This window comes from Columba livia, chromosome 7 (genome assembly GCF_036013475.1).
Source record: "Columba livia isolate bColLiv1 breed racing homer chromosome 7, bColLiv1.pat.W.v2, whole genome shotgun sequence".
Classification (NCBI taxonomy): Eukaryota; Metazoa; Chordata; class Aves; order Columbiformes; family Columbidae; genus Columba; species Columba livia.
This window is the reverse complement of record NC_088608.1, coordinates 34,825,735-34,853,713: the sequence shown is the minus strand read 5'-3', so window position 1 is coordinate 34,853,713 and position 27,979 is coordinate 34,825,735. Positions and strand designations below refer to the sequence as shown.

The window sequence follows — 27,979 nt, the reverse complement described above, 5'->3', positions numbered from 1 at the left end:
TACCTTGTCATGGAGGTACCCCGAGGTTAGTTTAAGGGACAACAGGATCCAAAACAACTTTTATTAAACTGGTGAGAAACAGGGTTTTATCACTCCAAAAGTGACTTAAGTACAGGTTCCGATATCAGTTGAGGAAAATTATTAAGGGGCAGCAACTAATACAACAGGCGGTCCAGAGAGTGCACGCACATGGCTTCACCCAAAACAATGCTGGAGCCATCCCGGAGAAGTACACACACTTGCCTAAACACGGTATGGGATTATTTTAAAGAGATACACGTACTCGTAGTGAGTACGGAAAGTGTACACTCGCGATTGTGCGAGGGTAAATTTACAATACACTCACAATCCTGTGAGGGTTAATTTACTTACACATGCAAATGTGCACAGAATATTACACGTGCTTATGTGGAAGCACGGGAGGAAAATACACTTGTGATTGTGCGAGGAAATAATTTATACACGTGCTCGTATTGAGCACGGAAAGTAACATGTGCAAATGTGCACGGAAAGTACACGTGCAAATGCGCACAGAAGGAAAATACACCCGTGATTACGCGAGGATTAATTTTACACGTGCTCATATTGAGCACAGAAAGTTACACGTGCAAATGTGCACGAAAAGTATAAATATACTCGCAATCCTGCAAGAAGTTTTACTCACACCCGTGGCGTCAAGGCAAGCGGAGTCTCCATTCCGGTGGGGGCTCTCGGTGGCAGCATCTTGCTCGTGCTCCGAGAGACCCGCGACAATGGGCGGAGTCTCAACGAGAGTCCCGTTTTTATATTGGTTGATCAGATCTGACTGTAGGCATTCTAGAAGCTTCTCTGCACCCCCACACTGGCTGTGGGTGCCCCTGAAGCCTCCAAACATCCCCCACACTGGCCGCAGGTGCCCAGCGGCTCAGTGGCACCTTGGCACTCCCTTCTCCTAATGGCCCTGGCCAGGGTGCTCTGGGGCCAAACAAAAGAAGCTGTTAGCCTCAAGTAGCAGAGAGAGAGGGAGATGTGCCTACTCCTTCCATACTGAAGGAGAGGTGGGGAGAGAGGGGGGTTTGCATTCTGCCACATACTTATTCAAACAACTGGTTAACTTAAAACGTTAAGTTTCGGTGGTGCTAAGGAAAAAATCCTTGCAAAGGGCACTTCTACCCCTTTCTGGTTTGAAGGGTGTGGTGCTTGTTATCAATTCCTGTGAAGTTATGTGCATGTGAGCAGCATGGAGTAGTTGGAGGAACAAAGGGCTCAAAGAGTGAGACATTAAGTTTTAAGTTAAGTAGTGTTTAAGTAGGTAGTTAAGCAATGGAGAAGTAGAGCTGAATAAAGACCCTGTGGTTTGTCCCTCCAGCACAAGGATTAAGCAAACAGGTCCCGTTCTGAAACCCTCCTGCCAGAGCCAGCAGCTCCCAGGACGCTCTGATAAGGAGGCATTCCTAACTGGTCCTCTGAAACATGCAATTAAAGCGGAATACAAAGACTTTGACAAGAAGCCGAAGAATACAGTAAGCAGTACCAAAGCACGCACACATACCTGGTACACAGAGCAACACTTTTGAAAAGCCTGTTCAACACAAAAGCCACATTGTGAGACCTCAGAAGGGACCCTGTTGTGTCTGCAGGTACAGTTACTTTGCTAGCCAGACTAGTACAGCTATAGGGGAACTCTTCATTTTCAGCACTGCAGCAGTAGTCATCACACTGTTCATGAACCAAATGCTAGGGTTGCTTTTTTCATGCAAAATTCAAGGTGTTTATGAACCTAGTGACAGTTTAGAGCAGCCAGCTTTCACTGTTTATGTTTTTGTAAAGGAAGTTGAGCACTTTTAAAGATGACAATAATGTTCATCTGCTTTATATTGCAAAATCAAAATACACAATGTCAGACAATACAATCAGCACTACTTTTTCAAAAGAAAGTTTAGCCGTTGTGCGTTGTACATCTTTAGTGTGCAGTATATATAAACCTGAAACAGCTGCTTTAACCAAACACGTCATCTCACTGTCCTCCTCAGTCTGCTTTTGTCCACATCCCTGTGCCTCTCATATTTTGAAGAGATATTGAAAGAAGCTGGAAAACATAGTTCTTCAGTCTACAGTTCTCACTCTTTGAGCCCTCTGTTCCTGACTGTCAACATCTCATCACTTCTGTGGGTTGTTTTTCCTCCAAAGTCATGCTAGCCAAACTACATTCTATCTTATCCTGTGCTGGCAAATGCCAGTGTCTCTGCATAGCTATGCAAAATATAACAGGGGAAAGCAGACAGGTTCACATCAGCAGCTACCTCTCTGCATTTACTGGAATCCCTTTGCCTGATGCAATTTAGCATTAAAAATAAAAAATTAAAAATAAGAAGAGTAGGTTCAGTTGCACAATGATTCGTCCATATATAAGCCTCACCCATCATCCAAATCCTGGGAAATGAAATTAGATCATCGCTTGTGCATTTTAGCAACCTGATCCTGTTTGCAAGACCCAGAGCACAAGGAGGCAAGCAATCTCACCTACCAACAGGAAAACAAATCCAGCACTGAAACCAACATTTCCATGCTGTCTCAAAAACATTTAGCTTAGTTTTAGTGTTGCTCATACAGCAAGTATCTGCTGAGGTATCCATTTGCTATATCCTCTTTCCTTAGTGCCACTCACTGTTTGCTGCTCAGGTCAGAAGAAATCCACAGGTCACCACCAGTCCCAGTCAGAGATAAGCTCCAGCACAGCAATGCTCCTTGCCAGCTCAAAGAGACAGCCTGGAGTAACCCACACAAGTCCTGTGGTGGGAGATACTCCTAGGAGGAAAATAAATTGCAGTCCTGAGTCACAGGAGCTTCAGCTGTGTTTAACATAAAATATCTATCCTTCAGTATCCAGCAGGGAAGCTTTACCTCCTAGATGCCAGAAGCAGGCACAACACAAAGAGTTCTCTCTCTTTGAGCCCTTTGTTCCTTCAACTACTCCATGCTGCTCACCTGCACATACCACAGGAATTGATAACGAGCACCACACCCTTCAAATCTGAAAGGGGTAGAGGTGCCCTTTGTAAGGATTTTTTCCTTAGCACTACCCGAACGACTGCTCTGGCATTGTTTTTACTTGCATAAAGACAAAACATTTCTCCAGCAAAGCCTTGAGGACCTCAGTTCACTGCATGTTCCCAGGGGATGGCAGTGAATATCGGCAAAGGAGGAGTCACACCAGCCTAATAGAGCTTTAGTGAAAACACTAACCAGGGTATTACCACCTATTTTTTTTATAACAGCCCAGAAAGTTCCTCTCAGTTCCTCTCTCGGGAGACATGAGCTCCAGGGATAGCTTGTGCCTTCCTCTGAGTGGATTCAAACCCACAGGACTGACTACCAAGTTCCTGGCTAATTTAACCAAGAGATGACCCCACTTCTCATCAAAGTTGGGGTTATCTGTGTGTATTATCAGTGTGATTAGTAAAAAATATTATAGCTCCTCCTAAATTTTGTCTTACTTACAATATATAAAAAGGGTTTTCAGGACAGTGACCAAAGACCAAGGCTCCTTCTTTGTATCCCAAAAAAGTCTCCGCTGGCCTCCTTTCCATTCACTTGCCCTGAAACCATCATTTAAGTGTTTTTTGTTTGTTTGTTTGTTTGTGTGTGTGTGGGGGGGTGTTTTGTTTTGTTGGGTTTTTTTTGTTGTTGTTTTTTTTGTTGTTGTTGTTTTTTTTTTTTTGTCTAGTACCATGGAGAGAAAAGCCAAACAGGACTGTTCTTCTCCTCAGATTTGGAATTGCATGGTACATCCTGGTAGCTGTGATATATTCATAGGACATGCAGTATTGACAGCTTCCAGGGGGTGGGAATCTATCAACCTTCACGTACTGGTCAGGTGTTCTCAGGCTAGCCTATAAAAGAAATGGTGTTGCAATTTCCATTCCCTCTTCTGGGTGTATTTTACAGGTTGCCTTTTGAAAGCAAAACCAGGTTTTTCTCACTGGGTACCTACCAAGTCAATGGCATTAACTACAAATATTATTACATGATAACAATCCCACTCTTCTTAGTTTCATGAAGGAAGGAACGTGCTAACATACTTTCAAGCTTGAAAATTAATAACAAGTACAAAGAGGGGCATCTCTTTTCAAGAGCAGTATGCTCCTGTTTCCTGTATTGCAGTTAAATATTGACAGATAACCACAATGATACTGGGAAGTTAAACGTTTACTTCTGCAGTCAATAAGTTTCCTGCAGACAAGTTAGAGCTTGCATGGATCTGTGTCGGATGTGTACAGAGCAGAACTCTCCAGTTTACTTCCACTGAAATGGGTCTTCCATTTCAGTGTTTTTACCAACATACTGGGATATTTCTTCTTCTGGTATCATCTTTAATCTTTGCTGAAGGTGGAAAGATCCTGGTGGTACCTCAAGATGGAAGTCACTGGCTCAGCATGCGCCCAGTGGTGGGGAAACTCCAGCAAAATGGACATGAAGTTGTTGTGGTTGTACCATCAACAAATTTGTATTTGAAGCCAAAGGAGCCTCAGAATTATACAGTGAAAGAATATCCAGTACGTTACACAGAGGAAAATTATTCTGTTGTGCTCAAGTCCTTTGTTAATGCTCATATTTCTGAAGAATCTATTTTGAATAAAATTATTTCAATACATCAAAGCACGTTAGAAATTACCAAATTATTTTTGAGCAACTGTGAGAGCCTTTTTCACAACAAAGACATGATGCAGTATTTGAGAGAGAGCAAATTTGATGTGGTTTTCACGGATCCAGTTCTGATGTGTGGACCAATAATTGCTGAGTATCTTTCAGTTCCTTCTGTGTACTTCTTGCGGGGACTTTTTTGCGGTATGGATTCTGAAGCTACCCAGTGTCCAAACCCTCCTTCTTATATCCCCAGACCCTTCCTAAATCATTCAGATCAGATGACATTTGCTCAACGCGTGAAGAACATGCTAGTCCATTTGCTGGAGGTCATTTTCTGTAAGCCTATATTATTTCTATTTGAAGAACTTGCAAATGAGATACTACAAAAGAAAGTGACAGCTACAGACCTTCTACGCCGTGGATCTGTTTGGCTAATGAGATTTGATTTTGTGTTTGAGTTCCCGAGACCGGTGATGCCAAACATGGTTTTTATTGGAGGGATAAACTGTGATCAGAAGCAAAAACTGTCTCAGGTATGAAATTTCATTTTGTTTTTATTGAAAAGGCAAGAACATAAATGTTTAAGCATCCTTAGATCAAAACCTAGCTGGCAGCACCTTGGTATTTAAAGATAGAAAGCTAATGAGAAATCTTGCATGATGCAGAAATGTTATTTCCTAGTATCCAACATTCAGGTTAAATCATATCCTGGCAAACCCAATGTCTTATCAGATATGAAAATCCAAGTGACATGTAACTTTAATGCAAATAATAAGCTGTTTTGTTGAACTGAAGCTCACCTGAATTTTCGTGAGCTGCAAACTTTCTTTACTAACAGTAGCCAGACGTAGTAGCTTCCATTTCATCAAAGTTTTTTATGCCATGTTCATCTCCGTACGAGCTGTCCCTACAACCAAGACCAGGCTCCAAGGACTTGGCTATATTGCTCTGAAAGAGCCTGAAGAACATCCATAAGCACAGTCTGCCCTCTGTCTGCCCCATGGTGTCCTCCCTTTCCAGCTGTCTCATGGACTGTCCATCCATACTTCTGCGTACCCATTTTCCTTTCATATACTTTGAAGGTTATAGGAAAAAAGATTTTAGCTACTCATCAGTTCTTTTTCTGTCATATCCATCTGCCAGATTGATTTGTTTACATCCTTCCTGTTATGTAAAGGTGTCAAGGAAAGCCTTTTAAAAATGAATCTGCTCCTTCTTTTGTAGGCTATTTAATTGTTTTTAAGCTTTTCTGGGTGGGGATGCCTTCTATAAATTCCCATTCAGGCTTTTGGATATCAACCAGGTCTCTGAATCAAGTACAGCATATTCTATAGCAGTCAGAAGAGCAGCAAAGAGATATTCAAGTATTGCAAGTATTAGTGAAACGGAGTGGTGTAGAAGAAAGCCCTAATATCCTCCCCTTTTGTCCAGATAAGTATGTTTAGTGCTTGTGTTGGCAGTGGCAGAGCCTGCCCACTTACCAGGACAGTCTCTAATGCCACTTGGTTTACTCTGGCTGGTTATATATGTTCAAATGAAGGAGAGTCGCAAGGGGTCTTTCAAAAAGACATGGAGTCAGGAGTGGGAAAGTTTGCCAAGGGGTTATTAAAGACTCAGGCAGGTATCTATAAATGCCCCACATGGGATACACATGACTGTCTGTCTTCATCTGTCAGTCTAGCTTGAAGGCATCATCTTCTAGTGTTCATTTGACAGCCTTTTCAGAGGTTATGAGCAGCAGATCTGTTTCTGCACATCACCTTCTCCTGGGCTGTTTGAAAAATTCCCATTAAGTTAGTCCTATGTTGTAAACTACTGATACGGGGACTGTGCATGTGATGGAACTGGCTGTTCTTTTTGGAGGGCATGTTCTCAATAACATCAAAGCTTTCCCACCAGGCTAGAGAATATAAGCATGCAGAAAACTCCACCAGTAATGTAGAGCCCTGAATGTTCTGGACAAGCAAATTGTACCCCAAAGGCACCTGCCCAGCCACCTATTTTTAAATTTTTATGATGAGAGATTATCACCAACATCTAAAACCCCAGCAGTTTACAATCAAGAAGGATCAGAGTCCATTAACTGTTTCAGTCATGAACTGAACTGACGTGGACCATGAACTCATGGGTTCATTATTAGAAACCTGTTGTTAGTTTATGTTATCTGAGGTACAATGATGACCTGCTGTTTTGCAATTTAGTTTTATACTTGGTAAGAGGTTAGATAGATATATAGAGATGTGGAAAGATTTTCTGTTGGCTACTTATCTTTAGAAAAAAAAGCATGTTTGCATCAATGAAAAAAATAATTCATTTTTTTCAGTTGTACCAACTGGTTTTGGTTATTAAAAAAAAGCAAAACCCAAAACTCAGGTACTTTAACATTGATTCCTCATATTTATCTTTACTATAAGTTATGTTTTGCTGTACAACTTGCCTTAGCTGCATTAGAAAATACTTATTAAAAGAATATCAGTTTACTACACTCTGTGACAACTCTGTCAGCCTTCAGTGACGCAGAGAACTCCAATACTAGATGGAAAAAACCTAATTTTGATGCACGCTTCCTAAACTCAGTACTACCATGTGGGGTAATTCCAGCAGTGTTTTTGCCCATCTGCTCTGTGGATGTGTTTCCTTCTGGGGTTCCCATGTATCTCAGAGCACGCTGTCAGCAAATGTCATGTCAGTAAAGGTGGCTGGTGGGAAGAAGTGTCACGGACCTACTATGGGAAGGAGAAGGCTGTGGCAATGAGATGTACTCACAGCTTAGGAGAGTGAAGCATATGATGGGAAACACACCTTTCTCATGCTCACACAAGCCCGCTTCTGAAGTACGAACCTCCTCCTCAACCTTTTATAATCATTAATCACCTAGTGCAACTGCCATTGTGTGCAAACGTGTGAGGGCCTGAAACGCCAGGCAAGCCAAAGGGCAAAGCAACATCACACTGTTTGCAGAGGTGGACTATAGCTACAAAAGCTTGCGAACCCACCCGGCCGCTCTGTGCACGAGTCCCTGCCTGTCGGACTCACAGCATGCTGCTGGCAGTGCTGCTGCCACTCCTGTGCTGCCTGGGCGCTGCCGCCGCCGGGAAGCTGCTGGTGATCCCCATGGAGGGCAGCCACTGGCTGAGCATGAAGGAGGTGCTGGCTGAGCTGGGTGCGAGAGGCCATGAAATAGTCGTCGTCGCCCCAGACAGCAGGATCCTGATAGATTCCTCGGAGATGTACAAAACGAAAATGTATCCTGTGCCTTTCAAAAAGGAAGACATGGAAAAACATATGCACTCGCTCAGTGAAAACAGTTTTAGTGAAGAGCCCTTCCTGACGAGATTTGTGAATACCTGGGTTCATTTCAGAAAGACTGTTGCCATGTTTGAAGCCTTCTGCAGTTCCTTACTGTACAACAAAGAGATTATGAAATACATCGAAGAAAGTAAATTTGACGCCATCTTTACAGATCCTCTGACACCCTGTGGACAGATAGTTGCTTTGCACTTCTCTATCCCTACTGTTTTCTTCTTGCGGGGCATCCCATGTGGTATAGACATTCAAGCTGCTCGGAGTCCAGACCCAGCATCCTACGTCCCACGACTTTTCTCACTCTATACAGATCACATGACATTTCCTCAGAGAATTAGAAACTTCTTGCTTGCCACTGCGGACTATCTCACCTGCAGTATATTCTTCTCACCATTTGAAAGCCTGGCCTCAAACTTTCTCCAAAAGCCAATGACAGTTACGCAGCTTTTAAGTCATGGATCCATTTGGCTGAAGAGAACTGACTTTGTCTTTGAATATCCTATGCCTGTCATGCCCAATATGGTTTTCATTGGAGGCATAAACTGTGGACAGAGGAAACCATTATCTCAGGTCAGTGTCTGGCTGGGAAAGGTATAACATGGGAAAAGTTCTGGCAGTCATACACCTGTACCATCTGAGTGAGGTCCAATGGTGTGTTTGATATGGACATTTCTTGCCTAAAGAGATAATTTAGGTTAATGCTTTCTCTATAGCCAAAAACTGAGTGGTATGGTGGACCAGGAGAACAAGATGTGATTCCATCTCCCTTCCTTGGGTCTGCCCAACACAGGGATCACATGCTATGCTGTGTTTAATTCCAGCTGAAGTCAGTTACACAAACAGCATCTCAGCCAGGAATTAATGCAAAAAATGCACTAAATTACTTTGTTTCCTAGAAAGGATAAAGTTTTATCCTTTGTGAATGCTACTTAAAAACAAACAGACTTTCTTCTATTTTTTCCTTGAACTTTTTTCACTTGCCAGCCTTCCTTGAGTCTTAGGGGATGGATTCCTCCCGCCTATCACCACTCCTACTCTTCCCCCAAATTCATGGGCCTTTGTGAACACAAATGAGAGAAGCTTCACAAGAAAATAGATTTGCATTTTACAAGCCTGGCACACCTCACCAGAGCCAACCTTAACTGCCCTCAGGCTTTGCTTTACCCCTCCGGGTACCTCACCTGATGCTGCCCATTGAAAGTACTGCCCATTTCTGTTGAGCTGCTAGTGTTCAGAACTTGCTGTTTCACAAAAGCCTTTCAAATTACCACCAGCCCCCTACACCGCTGCTTTTATGAGAGGAGTTTTTTTCCTATCTGTTCTGTCCATCAGAGCTGCTTAAGGGCTCCTCAGGGCCAATCCCAGGCAGACCCTCCAGGAGAGGCCATGTGGCAGCTCCAGATTAAAATCAGACTTTCCTCTGAAGACAAACTCACTCTCATGGTGCTCAGGGGATAAAGATCATAGTCCAGCAGCAATATTTATTGCAGAAGTACTGATTCTTCCATCCTGATTTCTTCTTGTCTTCCACCTACGCCTCTAAATCACACAGTTACATCTCACGGAACAATATAATCCTGCAGGTTGCCAAGCTTATCAGAAATACTTATTAACTGCTCAGACACGGTATCTTACTTTTAGTTTTTCATCTGAAGTAGCAACACCACCTCTTACCATTTAAAATCAATTCCTGGCCTGAAACAAGAGGGCTGTTGCTGGCTATTTCTGTCCAGGCTTTCCTATATTTAACTAGGTACAAGAAGAACTGAGTGGCTTTTTCTTTCTGTTGCTCCTGGAGAAAGAAAAGAAATGAGAGCAGCACAGAGATGTAGGTCAGGATGAAAACAAAGAGGTATTGTGCTTGACAGCACAGATTCAGGGGTTTTCCTTTGCTGATACAAGCCTCTGCTGCAATGTTGTTTGTTGTAATAAATTTGTACCTTGTGGTGTCCCTGGCCCCAGTGCTGAGCTCTCTGTAAATCACAGAGCCTCCTCCTTAGGATTTGCACAGATATTGTGCTGTATAGTGGCATAATTTTATAATTAGATTTAAATATAAACTTGACAAGCATTTCAGAACAACTGTAAAATGCTTATCGAAAAGAAAAGGAAGAAGGAAAGCAAGAAAGCCATTGTAACATCTGCAAGCGCATTTGCTTCCAAGTGCCAGCACTATTAAAAGACTTGGGATATTGTTTTTACACAGTCTGATTGTATTTTCAATTCAACATCCATTAGCTCAGGGGATGAATCAGAAAGGATTCATCACAAGGCTGCCTCAGATATCAAGCCTAGTTCTGCCCAACCCAAGCTGATTTATCACTGTTCCTTAAATGATTCATCAGTGCCTTGAACAATGACTGGTTTTGCTGGAAAAAACAGATCATTAAGGGGAATGCAAGAATCTGGCAAGGGGCTGTGGGGTCTCCTTAAAATCTGTTACGTCATGGCAGATGAGCCTTGGATTTCTAGCAACATGGCTCATGTAAGTAAATCCAGTTATTTAGTTTCTATAGGAGTTGTGGTTTTCCTGTCTCTGTTTTGCTTAGCCCTTGGTGGAAAGTTGTTGTTGGTGCCAATGGATGGGAGTCACTGGCTCAGCATGTGCTCATTGCTGGTGGCCCTCAGTCAGAAAGGTCACGAAATTGTCGTTGTTGCACCAGAAGTAAGCGTGAACATGAAGGCGTCTGAATAACACTCTCAAAATGTATCCAGTGCCTTTAACGAGGGAAGAACTGGGAGCAAGCATGCATTCATTTGCGAGTGATCTTTTTGAGATAAGACCTTTTCTTCAAAGGATTGCTGAGCTTTATGAAGAAGTTCAAGTCATCTCCAGTCTCTACATCTCTTCCTGTACCAATTTACTGCACAATAAGGATCTGATGCTATATCTTGAAGGGAGTAAATTTAATGCTGTTCTCACAGATCCCATTGTACCATGCGGACAAATACTGGCTCTGCATCTCTCTACCCCATCTGTTTTCTTTTTGCGGGGACTTCCCTGCAGTTTTGATTTGCAGGCTACCCAGTGTCCAGACCCTCCTTCCTATGTCCCAAGAACATTTACAGACAGCTCAGACCACATGACGTTTCTGCAGCATGTGGAAAACTTATTTCTGAAATCATCAGAATCCTTTCTTTGCAATTTTGCCTGTTTGCCATTTGAACTTCTGGCCTCAGATGTTCTCCACAGACCAGTAACAATGAAAGAGCTCTTAAGCCATGGATCTATTTGGCTTAAAAGAATGGATTTTGTTTTTGAGTATCCCATGCCAGCGATGCCCAACATAGTTTTCATTGGAGGTATAAATTGTGGAAAGACAAAGCCCTTATCTCAGGTCAGTGATTTCCTTTATGAAGTATGTTAAGCTTTGAAGGGAAAAGGCTGTTTACAAATGCTCTATATATAATTGTATACTTGAGTTTGTGGGATTTATACTTGCATTAAGGTATACTGTAAAGACAAAACAGGTGAAAAACTGGCTTGATTTTCATTCTCTCCCACACTTGCAGGTAGTCTTCTATAGCATTAGCAGAATCTAAGCATTTTTGCTTATGCAGTTGTTTTCTTTGGACGAGCTGGAAGTAGTTTGTCAGTGCACTCTCCCTAACAAGCCACACACCCACCAGTGAGGGTGATCCCCAACTTAGCAGGCAACTCTGCTGCTTATTTTTACCAGATCGGTATTATCTGAAACTATTTGTTTTACTTTCACAACTGATTTTTAAAAACAATGAATCTTTTTGGTTAGGAGAACCATCCTTCTGTAATCTAGAAATAAAGTGTCATGATGCATGACTAGTTGCTTTGTCAGTCTAGGCTTATCCTTCTATTGTATGGATTCCTTACGCAATTTTCTGCAGAACCATTGGAGGTTTTCGCAGCTGCTACCCAGCACTGAGCCATCTGCAGCAGCTCACACTGCCTTCTGAAACGTTTCCCTGCAAAGGGTGTACCTAGAAATCCAGTAATTTGGTAAATGTCCTTAAAAAAGTTCTAGTGTGTACCATCAACCTCTATCGTAAATTACACTATGGTCAAAATTACTTATGTGCAATAATTATTATAATTATGTCTGATTGTCTACAAATCCTGGCTATGCATTAGTGTTGTTTGCTTTCATGACCCTAGGGCATGCTCTTCCTAGGCTGATCCAGAATGGAATTTCAAAGTTGCTAATCCAGTTTTAAATGTATCTGGCAAAACAATATGCCTTTATCCTTCCTCCCTCCAACTCCTATTTCATCCTTCTAAAAAGAGGCCTTTCAGGGAAATGAACTTCGGTAGCCAATTTTCCATTTCCATTACAGTGTCAAGATATAAAACTGGATAAGAAACCAGACCATTTCCTATGTGAAGCATTAATATTTTTCCAGCCTTTAACAAATAAAAAATGATTTGGACTGGTAGGAGGGGAAGATTTTCCTTATACTGAAAATCTTTGTTTGGAAAATTAATGACCTGTTGATTGTGGAATTATTGTGCATTTTTGAGCAGACCGTTTATTTAAGGATCCCACATTTTCTTAAATCCTAGTGTTCCTCCACTACAAAGAGGTGGGTGTTTCCCAGTTTAGCTGCCACTCTGATTGTTGTCTGCCAAATCGGCTGTACCTTAACACCCCTTATTCCATCTTTGCCATACGCATAGTTATACATTTACTACACAGCAAATAAATCTAAAGACCACTCAGAGAACCACAGCACAGCTTGCTTAAAAGCACAGAGCCGGGAATATTTTATCTGGGCAGCACATGACATATCTCCTGCACTTGCAAAAGGTTCATCCAGAGGGAAGAAGTGCAGTCCCAACCAGAATCAACCCTGCCTCCTTCCTAGGACACTCTTTACTGTTACTCTAATAAAAATTGATAGGGTTTATTTGGTGCATCCACCACGCACCACCAGCCTGTGGGCTTGGCTGGAATTAAATGTTTATTACGCAGCCCTTTATCAATTAAATGATTATCCATTTACCACACAGCAAATACCTCTAAAGATCAAAAGTTAGACAGAAACACAGATTGCTTAAAAGCGCAGAGCTGGTGCTCTTGCTTCAGTGTCACCAGTGGTTTTCTTTGTGGGCAGCACTCACCAGGTTTCTGCAGAAATGGTCTTGGTGCTTAGTGCTCATGCACGAGTCACGGCGACGCTGGTTCTGCTCCTGTCCATGCTCAGCTTGGCTGCTGGTGGGAAGCTGCTGGTGGTGCCGGTGGATGGGAGCCATTGGCTCAGCATGCGGGAAGTGTTGGATGGTCTGAAGCAGAAGGGACATGAAATAGTCGTCGTTGCACCTGAAGTCACTCTCCACATAAAGCCGACAGATAATTTTGTTATGAAAATGTACCCAGTGCCTTACACACAGGAAGAGATGCATGAATCTTTCGAAGCATTTGTACAAACAGTACTTGAAGAAGGAACTGTTCTGGAAAGATCTCTTAAAATATACAAGAAAATGAAAAGATTCTCTGATATTGCACTCTCCAGCTGTTCACACTTACTGTACAACAAAGAGCTTCTCAGGTATCTCAAGGAGAGTCAGTTTGATGCCGTCCTTACAGACCCTGTACTACTGTGTGGGCCGATACTGGCTGAGCATCTTTCACTCCCTTCTGTGTTTTTTTTGCGAGGCATACCATGTAGTTTAGACCTTCAAGCCACTCAGTGTCCCAGTCCCCCTTCTTATGTCCCCAGGATGTACACAGATCTTACAGATCGCATGAACTTTCTCCAGCGAGCGAAGAATCTAATCTTTGAAATACCAAATTATTTTCTCTGTGATTTTGTCTTTCAACCGTATGCAAAACTGGCTTCCGAATTCCTCCAGCGGGATGTGACTGTGGTGGATCTCTTACGCCAGGGTTCCATTTGGCTCTTGAGGTTTGATTTTGTGTTAGATTATCCAAGACCTTTGATGCCCAACATCATTGTAATTGGAGGAGTAAACTGTGCTCACAAGAAGCTAACACAGGTGGGTCATGCTGTGTTTTTAATTCTTGCTCTGATAGACGTACGTGTTCGCAAGTGTGGAATTTTGTATTGCGGATAGGAATCAAGTTCCTGTTTGAGTGAGTTAGGCAAATACTCATGAAAGAAATTATTTTTCTCTACTTTCTTCCCCACTTTCCATTTTCCCATTAGGCAGCTATACCTTTTCTCTTATAAATTATGCTCAGTTGATGCCTTTTCATTATGTGTATTTGAAGCCATTTTGTGTAACACTGAGTTACTTGGTACTCTCTTCCTCTGTGAGTGATGGATGAGCAGCAGGCAAGTCTGAGGGGCTGTCAAAGCCTTGCAGTCAGGTATAACCCATACAACTTTGCAAATCGTTGCAGGGTCCGCTACTTACTGAGAAAGGCACATCAGGCTTCTGTTCTGGTGCACCCTTGCTGCCTTACCACTTGTTTCTTTGTCAATGAACTTGTCTGCTTCCCAAGGCTATTTCCAAAGCTGGAATCAGCAGGAATGCTGCAGGCTGTGGACTCTGAGGCTAAGAAGCACTGTCTCCATGTACAAGGTTTGACCGTGGTGACGGCTATGTGAGATCTGAGAGAAAAGTCAATCTCACTTTGCCTGAAGGGGCTATGGTGGCCTGGCACATTCTGCTCAAAGGCAACAGAGCTGCCAAAGCTTTTCTAATAGAACCAGGCAGAACATATCTGGCACTCCCACCACATTTACTATGCAACGATGTAGATTACTGATCTCTTGTTCTCCAGCCTTTAATCAAAACAGTGATTATCCATTTACCACACAGCAAATAACTCCAAGGATCAAAAGTTAAACAGAAGCACAGATTGCTTAAAAGTGCAGAGCTGGTGCTCTTGCTTCAGTGTCACCAGTGGTTTTCCTTGTGGGCAGCACTCACCAGGTTTCTGCAGAAATGGTCCCGGTGCTCAGTGCTCATGCACGAGTCACAGCGACGCTGGTTCTGCTCCTGTCCATGCTCAGCTTGGCTGCTGGTGGGAAGCTGCTGGTGGTGCCGGTGGATGGGAGCCATTGGCTCAGCATGCGGGAAGTGTTGGATGGTCTGAAGCAGAAGGGACATGAAATAGTCGTCGTAGCACCTGAAATCACTCTCCACATAAAGCCAACAAAGAATTTTGTTATGAAAACGTACCCAGTGCCTTTCACACAGGAAGAGCTGGATCGCACCTTCTGGAGAACTGGCCAGAATGCGTTTGAAGAAGGATCTTTTCTGGAAAGATTTTTTAAAACACGTGAACTAGTGAAAAATTCCTCTGCCTTGTTCCTGTCCACCTGTTTACACTTACTGTACAACAAAAAGCTTGTCACATATCTTAAGGAGAGTCAGTTTGATGCTGTCTTTACAGATCCTTTCCTACCCTGTGGGCCAATACTGGCTGAGCATCTTTCACTCCCTTCTGTGTTTATTTTGCAACGCTTACCATGTGATTTAGACTTACAAGCCACTCAGTGTCCCAGTCCCCCTTCTTATGTCTCCAGGATGTTCACACCTTACAGATTGCATGAACTTTCTCCAGTGGGTGAAGAATCTAATATTTGACATCCCAAATTCTTCTCTCTGTGATTTTGCCTTTCAACCATACGCAACACTGGCTTCTGAATTCCTCCAGCGGGATGTGACTGTGATGGATCTCTTACGCCAGGCTTCCATTTGGCTCTTGAGGAGAGACTTTGTTTTTCAGTATCCGAGACCATTGATGCCCAACATGGTCATGGTTAGTGGAGTAACTTGTGCTCACAAGAAGCTAACACAGGTGGGTCATACTCTCTTTTTCTTGTCCTTCTCGCAGGTTCTCGCGTACTCTTGAAAATTCGTAATGTAGGTTTAGTTAGAAAGGTCACTTTCTGTGGGTAATTGACAGTAGAAGGATTTCAAACTACTATTGCTTTGCAAAGAGATACCAGCGCTTGTTTCAGTAAAGTCACCCTACTGTCACAGTATAAAGACAAATAAAGAGCTGTGTCTGGAATTAGCTCTGGGAAACTCCCCGTTGGCCTTGCGCCTCTGCCCAAAGCCAGCTTGGACATTAGAGCAGGTTGCTCAGTGCCTCATCACCCAGGGCTGTTGATGTGCTGCAAAGGCAGATTTTTATTTCAAGAGACCTTCACCACATCCTGTGGACCAACTTGTCATTCCTGTCTTTTCTTCTTTAAAGAAGGATTCTCTATGTTTTGAATTATCACAGTCCCCTTAAAGACTTTCATTTGGAAGGTCATTTGCAGGACACTCAGCCAGCCTCCTCGTCAAAGCATATCCAGTTCAGGTTGTTCCATTCTATGTCATGTTGAATGTATTTGAATACCTCCTATGACCATTATAGTGAAAACACTTTAATATATTTAAAATGTATTATTGTATCCAGTTCCAGTTTTCCATGTGGCTGCTTGTGTCTGTTGCCTCTTGTCCTGTCACCGTGAGTCCCTGAGAAGAGCTGGGTTCTGTCTTCTTTATGCTCTCCCACAAGGGGAGTTGAAGACAGCAGTAAGATCTCCTGTCAGCCTTCTCTTCTGAATCCTGAGCAAGCTCATCTTTCTCAGTGGTCCCCAGCCCCTAACCATTCCCTTGGCTTTTGCTGGACCTGCTCCAGCACATCAATGTCTTTCTCGTACTGGAGAGCCCCAGACTAGGTACACATCTTCACATGTCTCCCAAGTGCTGAACACAGAAGGATCACCTCCTCAGTCAGCTGGCTGCAGTCTCATCTGTATAGTTCAGGACAGTATTGTCTCAAGGGTGCAGGCCACACTGCTGATTCTAATTTATCTTGTTTATCTTCTTGTCCACAAAGACTCCAGGTCATTTTCTGCAGAGCTGCTGTCTGTCCATCTGGAGCACAGCCTGTCCTGTGGCACTTAAACAGGCTGCAGAAAGGGACTGTATTAGTGCCTGAAACTCCTTCCTCTCCAATGAAGTGTTCTTAGATGTTATAGTCCTTCTTGCTGGCTTATGAGAATCACTTTTTTTATTGTGCCATATGGAGAACCTTTTTAGGACACACTTTGTATTAGCCTCGAAATGTGCTTGTCACACCCAGCTACCTTCAGCAAAGGTAGACATCCATGAACCAGATTTCCCATCACGATGACTCCTCCAGGCTGCTGCACAGCACAAAGAAACCGTTCAGAGCTCTCTCTGATCAAGTCTGCTTCATTTGGAGTCTGAAACAGTTGCTCTTCTCCACCCAGAAACTGCTTTTTTATAGTTACCATACCATTCCTTTATCTTGTTTGGATTTGTAAATTTGCCAGCTTTTGGCATCCACCTTTTCTCTTTCCATGAAATATTCCTTAACGGCAGATAAAATCTGCTTGGCCAGGCACTTCTTTAAGCACAAACTGCAGATATCTGTTCTTCTAGGTTTATCTTGAAAGTTTTCATGTGCTTTCACATGTGCTCCCATTGCTCTGTTTACCAGGGCCTATTTAATTCAGCCATCTACCCCTTGACTATCCATTGCATCATTTGCTATCGTGTCAACTCAGTTTTTTTAATAAGTCACTGAAATCCCATGCAAATCAATCTGATTTGGCTATCTAAACAAGTCCTTGGAGTGGGACTATCTTGGCTTATAGCACAGCCAAGCCTTATCAAGTTATTTTGAAAAGCAGGTATTATTAAGAACATTTATAAACATTTGGCCTGTAGCCTCTCACCTATGAACTCTTATGGCCCTTCCTGAGCAAGGACCACATATTCTGTGGTATCATTGCCTTTTAAAAGATGTTTGACCCTGAGCTACTCACCTATGGACTCTTACGGAGTTGAGCTCCCCTCTTGAGCAAGAGCTGCATATTCTGCTGCATCACTGTCTACACAAAGAGGTGTTTGGTTAATGTGTTACACAAACTTTGGTGACACCACTGCCTGGCGTGCCAGCTCCTGCTCAGCGTGTAGAACATCGCGTGTGAACTCCAGGCACCTTTCTGAGCGAAGGTGTAAGAGGGAAGGTTGGAGATCTAGGTCTTCTGTGTCAATAGCACCACATGCTTCTTGTACTATAAACTCTCTGGAGAAACCCAATGGCCATAAAACCTGGAAAGAAGTGCTCCTCACTTTAAATCTGGCACAGGACAGAAATGTGCACAGTGACTCACCTCAAACAGCCCTGATCCAGAAAAATTCCTTTAAAAACAACTGCTACCTCTGCAAATTGAAGGCCCTGCTAATTGTTCTGAATCATTTCAGATAACACAAATGCATGGAAGTACTTCTTGCTTTAGATCCCTTGATAGTACTGTTATAAATGCTTTTATCACAGTTTAAAACGTGATCTTTGAACTTCAACCTCTGTCTGCAAACATTTTGTGGAGACAGGGATTAAAGACCACGAAGTTATAAAGACCATGAAGTTATAACTGAGGTGCAACGATATTTTGCTTTCATATGTGACTTGGAAGAAGAAGGAACAGTTCGTTTGTTTATTTTCCTGCCAACAGCACCATGGTATTTGTGTGGAGATACCAGATACCCAAAGGGCTTGTTCTTTTTCTTTCTTTCTGGAGTTTGGCAGAAGGTGGGAAGCTCTTGGTCGTGCCTCAGGATGGAAGTCACTGGCTGAGCATGCGCGTGGTTCTGGAGAAACTCTGGGAGAGAGGGCATGAAATTGTTGCAGTGATTCCTGAAGCCACTTTGCTCCTGAACAGCTCACAGTCGTTCACCATCAAAACATACTCTGTGCCTTACACACAGGAGTTTCTGGATGAAAGCTACAATTCCATTGGTGAAAACAGTTTTGGTAACTCTCCCACTCTAGAAAATTTTGTATTTTTACTCATCAATATGTCAGAGTTGACCAACATATTCTCCTCTGCTTGTCGGCATCTCTTATATAATAAAGAACTAATGAAGTACCTCAATGATACTAAATTTGATGCCATTATGACAGATCCTGTATTGCCTTGTGGACCAATTGTTGCTGAGAATCTCTCCCTCCCTTCAGTGTACTTTATGCGTGGTCTTCCATGTACCTTGGACTACCAAGCCGCCCAGTGCCCCAGTCCTTTCTCTTATGTGCCGAAGACTTTCACATCCAGTGCAGATCACATGACATTTACGGAGCGTGTGAAGAACCTTCTGGTTGGGATTTCAGAAGATTTGTTGTGCTACCTCTTTTATTTAAAATATGAGAACTTAGCTTCTGAGGTTCTTCAAAGAGAAGTAACAGTACTGGAACTGTTTAGCAAAGCATCCATTTGGCTGATGAGATATGACTTTGTTTTTGAATACCCGCGCCCAATAATGCCAAATATGGTCTATGTTGGAGGCATCAACTGTGCTCAGAGGAAGTCATTATCGAAGGTTTGTCGCTGTTTCCATTAAGGGCATTATAGCATTTATTAGTGATTATTTAAGATTTGCTTTTTAAAATGCTTCCTACAGTAGTATTTGTGCTCGAGCACAAATGTGATCAAATACCAGGATGGCTTGATTTGGAAGTAGCAATCTCAGGCTCTGATAGATGATCACAAGACCTTAGCTTCGTTGCACTGTGAGCAGCTGAAGGGTTTCTCTCCGGAAGAGCTTAGGTGAAGTTGTCTAAGCTATACAGCTGCCTAGCTATAGCTTAGCTTGTTGGAAGCATATCAAGTAATGTCAGACAATCATGGCAGTTCTACTGTATCTAGATAAAGGACAAAATCATGCTAGATCATATTCATACCCCTAACACTTGTGCAATATTGATTAATTGTAGGAGACTTAACTGGGCACAAAGTAGAAATGTGGAATTAACTCTGGGGGTATACCCAGGCGCTGATAGTGTGCGACAGAGATCAATAACGTGCATGAATACCCCAAATCCTAGCAGGGTAGGCAATCAAAAACAGTAGAGGGAGCTCCTAGCACATTTGTGGAAGAAAGCATAGAAGAGGATGATTGGAAACAGAAACCTTCAGGAGTATAACTATCTACCCTCCTTCCCTAACTTGTTCAAATGTCCCTAGTGGGCTGTGCATATAACACAGATGCCTGCCATTTATTGCGTTTTTCAGACCACGGTGGTGTTGCAACAGCAGAAGTTATTGCTGAGCTTGTATCACCTTTACTACTCTGTTCAGCCTTTCAGTGCTGACTGCTTGAGGGCCCAGTTGCTTAAAGCCTTCACTCTGCATAGAAGACAAATCCAGTCTTTACCCACAGTTAAAAATTACCCTTGTTTCTGCCCACAAACATACGGTCCATTAAACGTTAAACAATCACCTTAGTGAAGCACAAAGTGCAAAATACCCCACGATTCATTTCTCATCCCCTGCAGCAGTTTTGCAGCTGGTTAAAACTTCGCTGACAGCTCACGGAAAATGGCTTCTTCAAATCCAGGACTTAATCCTCTTGCCTCCTGGGCTGGGTTTTTCCTGCTCCTGTGGACCTTTTCTGAAGGAGGAAAGCTTTTGGTTGTCCCTATCGATGGCAGCCACTGGCTCAGCATGCGCCCGGTTGTGGAGCGGCTCAGAGAGAAGGGACATGAAATCACGGTGCTTGCGCCAGAGATAAATTTGCGGATAGATTCATCGGTGCATTATACTGTGAAAACGTACTCTGTGTCTTATACCAGGGAGTATGTGGAAGCAGAATTTAAAAAGCTGGGGTATAGCAGTTTCACACCTCAATCCTTCTTTGAAAAATTCTCAAAAATAGCAAATATTACAAGCATGTTCTTTGATTCCTGCAAACATCTTCTGTCTAACAAAGAGCTGATTGAATACCTTGAAGAAAGCAAATTTGATGCTGTCTTTATGGATCCTTTTTTTGCATGTGGACAAATAGTGGCTGAACACCTCTCCCTACCTTCTGTGTACCTCCTACGGGGACTGCCGTGCAGCCTAGACTTCCACGCTACCCTGTGCCCAAATCCTCCTTCTTACGTTCCTAGGTTCTTCACTCGCTACACAGACCGCATGGCGTTCCTGCAGCGCACCGGAAACCTCCTAGCTAGCCTGAGCAGTTCCCTGGCTTGCAGCTTTCTTTATTCACCATATGATCGTTTGATCAGGGAATTCCTCCAACAAGAGGCAACAATGCTCGAGCTGTTCAGCCACGCATCTGTTTGGCTCATGAAATATGACTTTGTGTTTGAGTACCCCAGGCCCCTAATGCCTAATATGGTCTTGATCGGAGGCATAAGCTGCACTCAGGAAAAAGCGTTATCACAGGTTAGTTACCTTTTTTTACCGCCTCTAGCTTAGCTGTGACTGCACTGTTCGCTCTCGCCATGAGATGGAGCTCCCGGCAGTAACAAGAAATAACAAGAGAAAGAGTGAGGTAGAAGTGGCTAGGCAAGCATTTTGCACCTCTGCATCCCTTGGGCAATGAGGAATATGTTATCTGGTGGGAGGCTTCCAGATTCCCACAGAAGCCTGCATGGAAAGCTGGGCTTTTCCCTCAGTATTTTCCAGCAGCCTATTTCCAGTAATTCAATTCTGTATGCCTAGTTACAGGACTTGGTGCTAGCTGGGGCGATGCTAGCCTTCTGCCCTTGAGCAGAGGACCATTTCGGCAGCAATTTCAGACAGTGACAGACCTGAGTGAAACCCCCATCACCCAGCGAAGGAGCGAGAGATCTTTTGTGCAAAATACTCTGTCCCAGATCTGGACTGCAACTATGTTTTGCTAGAACTCTGTCCAGCTTCTTAAGTATAGAATATCTGTCACTTTCCCCAAAGAAATCCTCCTAATTCTTAATGCTTTCTCTTATTTTTCAGTTCATGTCTACTGCAGATATTTCATAAAGGTCATGTGTAGCACCCACCTATGCAAGCAGAGCCTGGGTAAAAAGACTTTAGTACAATAACCCACCTATTTCCAAAGCAGTGCTACAAAAAGTCTCTTACTGGTAGTGGTGTTCCTGAGCAGAGAGTCAGACCTTGTCATGCAAAAACATTTAAAGAATGGAGTAAAACTGATGTGACTGGTCCCATAGAGAATAAATAGTGCTGAATATGCTCTGAAATAGCCATATCTATTCCAGGGCATCAGGAAGTACCGAAGAATTTTGTACCAAAAGCACATTGGTAATTTAGGGAGGATTTTGCAGTTCCCAGATGCCTGTGAGTTTACACAGAACTGCACTCCCAACCAGGTATCTATGGTGCCTTAATGTAGAGCACCTCTTCTGAGAAGTCTGGTAAGACAGAACCAAGCCCTGAAATTACAACTGCATTTCACCTTGCTTGCCCCCAGGAGAGCACGAGGTCTGCTCCTCAGGATGCGGCTGTCACCAAACCTTTAATGGCTCCTTTGCTGTGGGATCCAGTCTCAAGCAAAGACCCTTGGCATTCTGGTCAGCCACAAAAATACATAATGGGGCATCAACTAAGAGGGTCGATCCCTGTTATCCCCTCAGACCTTAGATATAACATTTCAGTTACCAGACTTACAGGGACACTTTGCAAAAATCTTCATTTTCTCTTGCAGCTGCATGGTCTGAAAAGAAGAGCATCAACTCCAAATCCAGAGCATCTGACTTGTAATAAATGTGAAAATAAAGCACAATATATTCACCTGGGTATTGCTACAGGATCTTGTTCACTGCACAGAAACTGCTGTCTGTGAGCAGGCAGGCTTTGCTGCATGAAGGTTTTAGAGTAAATATTTCCTCATGTCCATCTTGGCTCAGGCTTCAATTCTGCAAACACTCACGCACCTCCATAACTCTGTTCATCCCCGTGTGCCTATTTTTTTTCACCCAGAACTGATTTTCCTATAGAGAACTAAATTTCCTGATCATAATTTTGATGTGTTAGCTGCTCATTTTATTGTCTTCCCAGTTTTGTGGGAATGTGACAAAGTACAGCACGTCACGTGGAAAGGAATTTGACTCAGGATGCACTCTGTGTTGGCAGGAATTTGAAGCTATTGTGAATGCCTCTGGAGAACATGGCATTGTTGTCTTCTCGCTGGGCTCCATGGTCTCTGAGATTCCTATGAAGAAAGCCGAAGAAATTGCAGATGCCTTGGGCTCTGTCCCTCAGACGGTATGGTTTCCCTCTCCCAATTCCAGCACAGCAATTCAATGCTCTTTTCAAATACACGACATGATTACCTTTCCTTTTTGGTGTGCTTGGTCTTCCCTTCTTTCTCCTGCTCCCTGATGCCAGAAGGAAGTATCAGCCCAGGTGCTCCGCAAGACAAAACAGGTTTTGTGCATCGTGGAAGTTTTCATCTGTGCTTTTCTAACCCACTGAGGAGCAGCAAGAGACCAGTCGCTGAGAACTGCTGTTGTGCTTACTTGTCTTAACAGGTTTTGTGGAGATACACGGGAAAGGCGCCCCACAACCTGCCAAAGAACGTGAAGCTCGTCAAATGGCTGCCACAGAATGATCTTCTAGGTAGGTCTGAGATACCCTGAATGACTCCAGCGTGTTTCTTTTAGTCGGATACTGCTGCGGTAAGGCCCCATTAGCATCATCTCTGCTGAGTCCCTGTATCACTGTGGGTCACAGGATTTACTTTCGGCCCTTGCTGTTTAGAAACTTATCTGGTTGCAACTTCAAATTTGCCAAATTATGAAACAACACTGTTTGGAAACGTGTTCCAATGCTTCACTACCCTTTCTGTCAAAAACGGTGGTCTTTACCTCTGACTAGCCAGCTGTGCGTTTTTATCATGTTTTTGTCTACTGGACTGAAAATAAAATTTAAGGTGCCCAAGAGAGCATTTCCAGATGGGTCATCAGACTTTTCAAGTGGTAAAATAGTACATGCTGTTGGCAGGTGTACACTTGTTGGTTAGACAACAGGACTCAGCTGTGGGCCATCTGAAAAGCCAGCAAATGGAAGACATGGTAAAAAAGTAAGTGATGGTAGCGTCCTACTTATATGTCACTTGGCTCTGATTTCATCCTAAAATCAGAGAAGCTTTGGAGGATTATCCAAGGCTTTCCAGAGATTACCCAAACCAAGAAAGGGCTCTACAACCCAAGGTTCACTCAGTCCCTTGTAATGGCCCATTCTCTGCAGCCCTGAGTCTGTCCATAAGTAATGATACACGTGACAGCCCAAAGTTCTTGATTTATGACTGCCAGTGCTATTTTTGTGCAAGTTCTTTCCCCAGGGATGTGTTACTGTGACTTAAGAAATCAAAAAGCTAAGCAAGTCTGTCTTTCCTCTACAGCTCACCCTAAGACTCGTGCCTTTATTACCCACGGAGGCTCACACGGTATCTACGAGGGCATATGCAACGCAGTGCCAATGGTACTAATGCCGTTATTTGGAGACCAGATGGACAACGCCAAGCGAGTAGAGTCACGGGGAGCAGGACTGACACTGAATATACTTGAAATGACTTCACAGGACATATCCACTGCCCTGAAAGCGGTTATTAATGATAAGAAGTCAGTATATAGAAAAACAGCTCTTTACCTTTTACTGTTGTGTAACACCAGCACTCTGGCTTCCAGCTTAACAGAATGCTAATCTGTTCTTATATGCCTTCTTTTATCAAAGCCACATCACTGAGAAGCTGACACTTACCCAGGGTTAACCTTGTCCTGTCCCCATAACAGCACTGTCCTTCTCACTGCACAGGATTGTAATCATCAGGTGACAAGAACTGGCTGATATGAGAGGATGCAGGTATCAGAGAACATCGGGTGTAAGTGCAGTAGAAGAAACCAAGTTGACAAAAAATATGTCACCTGCTTAAAGCCAAATTTACCAGGCAGCGACCTAGAGGGTTTTGACACAATGTGGTAGAAAATGCAATCAGTGAAGGCAGATATGGCAAACTGCTTTTGTTCCCCCAGTCAGTGGTGACATGAGTCAGTGGACAGCCTGAAAAGATTGAAAGGCTCAGCTGCCTGGCTGGTTTTCTTTGCATGAGGCTTGCCCAGAGATGCTGCCTGCACAGCAGCAGGAAGAAGGAGACAAGTTGCAGTGCCTCTGTGTAGTCCTGAGGCTGTTCTGCATCAAGAAACTTTGCCCTCCAGCTGGCAGGGTTTCCTAAACATAGCTATTATCACTCATTTATTTTACAGACTAGTTTTCTCAGTCATTTCCCCCCTCCCACACACAGTGCTCAAGAGGATCTGTATGAGCACAGTCAGCTGCTCCCTGGCTCAGCAAGGCTGGACAACCCCAGCACAGAGCAGGGAAAACGTGCTTGGGTACACTGAGGAGGTACCTGGAACCACACTAGACATTATGTCTTGCAGACAGCGTGCCCAACATGTTTTAAGGCATCACAATGAAGTGGAGCTGTAGGACATACCTTCCTCTTCTCCACTCCCATTCTCTGTTGGTTTTAGGGCCTCTCAGTCCTTGGCATCCTCTCCCCCAGTGTGTTTCTAAGAAATGACACCTTTTGCCATGGTTTCCTAGCCACTGTTCTTATAACAATACATACTACTACTACTAATACTGCTAATTACAATAATAATAGATCATGATCTTCAACTGGATGGCTTTCCTACACTCAGTCTCACATTTCAGCCAGGTACTTTTACCCCAAATATTTTGCTGACAGCTCAAACTGAGCTTTTTCTTCTTTTCTCATACCCTTTCTCCTTTGTTTATCATTGAAAACAGCACTTTTCTGAGCCTGTATCTTTGCCATAATCCTTCTCATGGGGTGGGAGGACACCACCAGAGAAGCCCCCAGTGGGCCATCAGACAACTAACACTGCATCCCTTTTTTCCGGGGTCTCAGTCTCAGCAGCAGGAGTCACTGAAAACACCCAACATCTTTCCTTGGCAGGTACAAAGAGAACATCAAGCGCCTCTCTGAGCTTCACCTCGACAGACCCATCCACCCGCTGGACCTGGCCGTGCACTGGGTGGAGTTTGTAATGAAACACAAAGGGGCCCCACACCTGCGCCCCGCTGCTCACGACTTGAACTGGATCCAGTACCACTCCCTGGACGTCATCGCCTTCCTCCTGGCCGTGGTGCTCCTCTCCCTCTTCATTTCTCTGAAGTGCTGCCTGTTCTGCTGCCGCAGGTGCTGCTCGAAGAAGGGAAGAGCAAGAAAGCCAACCAAAGCAAAGTCTCACTAGCAGATGGAACCAGTGGTAGGGAATAAGGACTCTGCTCCAGACCAGAAGGATCAGAGAACATCTCAAATTTCACTCAAATAATTGCCGGCTTTCAGTCAGGAAATAATTGTGTTCCTTTAAATAGCACCATAGGAGGGGTTGTTTCACTGATATAATTTTTGCTTTTAATTAAGAATTGATTGTTAAAAATAAGTTGTATAGACGTGCTCCAGTAGTTTGGGAAGATAGTGTGGAGTCCAAGGCTCTTGGCTTCCTTGTCTTAGTGTACAAAGGGCTCACAGTGACATATTTTTTTAAGCTCTCTATGAATCATAGAATACCAGGCTGGAAGGGACCTCAAGGGTCATCTGGTCCAACCTTTCCACCCTGCAGGGTGGTTCTCCCTTCCAAAGTGTCCACTTCCCCCCTCAGTGTGGTATCATCAGCACGTTTCATAAGCCAATGCTTGATCCCACCCTCCAGATCATTCATGAAGATATTAGATGGCATTGGGCCCCCACTCATGACAGGTTGCCAGTTTGAAAAGGACCTATTTACCACCACCCTCTGGGTGCAGCCTGTCATCCAGTTCCCCACCCACCACAGAGATTACCTGTGTGGACTGTAACACATCAGTTTCTCTAGGAGGTGGCTGTGGGAAACAGCACCTAAAGCATCAGAGAAATCCAGGCAGACAACGTCCACTGCTCTCCCCACAGCAACCAAGCAGGTTACTTTGTCATAGGAAGCAATCTTGACCCAGAGGCATTTGAAAGGCTTCCACAATCACCATAGTTGACTTCTATACATTCAAGGCTCTCCTTAACATAAAGCACTACTCCTCCTCTACTGCCCTGCCTGTCTTTACAGAACAGCCTATAGCCATCCATCGCAGTCCTGCAGATGTGTAAATTGTCCCACCATCTTCCAGTTTTTCCTATGATATCATAACTTTCAGTCTGGCTGTGGAGCTCCAGTTCCTCGTATTTGCTCCCCAGGCTGTGAGCACTGGTGTACATACATTTGAAGTGGCTGGTCTTCTCGTTCTCATCTCAGGAGACAGCTAAGGAATGTTTGTCAGTCCTTAGCTCCCAGAAGGCAGCACACCTGTCCTGACTCCCTGTCAGGTCAGCAGATGGTGCCTCAGTGCCCCTTAACTGACAGTCACCCACTGCGGTATCCAATGTGTGCTCCTGGTCCAGTTTCTTCTTGCAGACCCTGCTCATGGGCCCCTGGGCTGTGGGCCTACGAGGAGGGTGCACAGCCCTTCTCACCCACCCTCCTGCACAAACTGCTGCGCCCTCTTGATCTCTGTCTGCATGGCTTGTTCACAACCCTCCTGGTCACTAGTGCTCGCTGGGGCTGTTTGAATCTCCTGCGGCTGCAATGGAGATATGGCAGGTATATAGCGATTTCATAAGACTTTGCTTCAAGGGCTTTAGGAGAACAATTTGCTCTAGTGTAAAACTGTCGGGTTTATCAAGCACTTTGAAATCTGTGTTTAGCTGCTGTCACAGAAGAGGCAAATGTTATACGCTTACTATATACGTCACATAAGCCAAGCCAGACGCATATCTTAAATGGGTTTTGTGTGTGTTTACAATATCTTGAACTCAATTAAAGTTTCGGCAGGGAAGTGGCTCTAAAGCCACTGGTATTTACCCAAGTTCCCCATCAGGCAGAGTGCTGTGTTTGGAGCTTACCTGTTAGGTGATGAGACCTTTGTAAGCACCTTCGTTTATCAAACCCAACTGTTTTACTCTTTGTAAGTGATGCTCAGGTAAAGACCCATACCCCAGCCCTATAAATAAATCCACAATACCAACAGTAACGGTACTTACGTCTTCTTTCTTGATATTGTTCGGTCATGGAGAGAGAGCTGGAGAAGGGAAAGGTTCGATGCCCCACGGTGTGAAAGCCACCTCAGTGCACAAAAGCCACTGCTCAGCGCTACTGTCTCACTGGCTCATGACTTGGTCCATGCTGAGAGGTCACATCCTGAGGTTGCCACAGTCCCCACACTACTACATATAGGAAAAGTCAGAAAAGACCTTAAATGTAAGTTAATATTTGGGGCTCAAAATAGACGG

The 27,979-nt window shown here is 43.7% G+C and overlaps 2 protein-coding genes across 7 annotated transcripts in view; both read left to right on the top strand.

The window, feature by feature from the left end:
* LOC110354866 (UDP-glucuronosyltransferase 1A1-like) overlaps nucleotides 1-27,720 on the top strand; it is a 30,899-nt gene extending 3,179 nt beyond the window's left edge. The window contains exons 1-6 of one of the 6 annotated variants that reach the window (XM_065069209.1): nucleotides 7,165-8,502; nucleotides 13,760-13,903; nucleotides 22,762-22,893; nucleotides 23,160-23,247; nucleotides 24,032-24,251; nucleotides 25,613-27,720. In XM_065069209.1, coding sequence (XP_064925281.1) covers nucleotides 7,666-8,502; nucleotides 13,760-13,903; nucleotides 22,762-22,893; nucleotides 23,160-23,247; nucleotides 24,032-24,251; nucleotides 25,613-25,910 — 1,719 coding nt within the window. In that variant the 5' untranslated portion in view covers nucleotides 7,165-7,665 and the 3' untranslated portion in view covers nucleotides 25,911-27,720. Of the gene's footprint in view, nucleotides 1-4,199; nucleotides 5,160-7,164; nucleotides 8,503-13,759; nucleotides 13,904-18,188; nucleotides 21,073-22,761; nucleotides 22,894-23,159; nucleotides 23,248-24,031; nucleotides 24,252-25,612 lie in introns of those variants that run through there. The other 5 variants (XM_065069210.1, XM_065069213.1, XM_065069214.1 and 2 more) reach the window with 5 other exon arrangements.
* On the top strand, nucleotides 10,379-11,300 carry LOC110363810 (UDP-glucuronosyltransferase 1A1-like). The gene is given in 2 exon segments (XM_065069579.1): nucleotides 10,379-10,620; nucleotides 10,622-11,300. Coding segments are annotated over 2 exon segments (921 nt in total).
* Nucleotides 27,721-27,979: the final 259 nt, after the last annotated feature.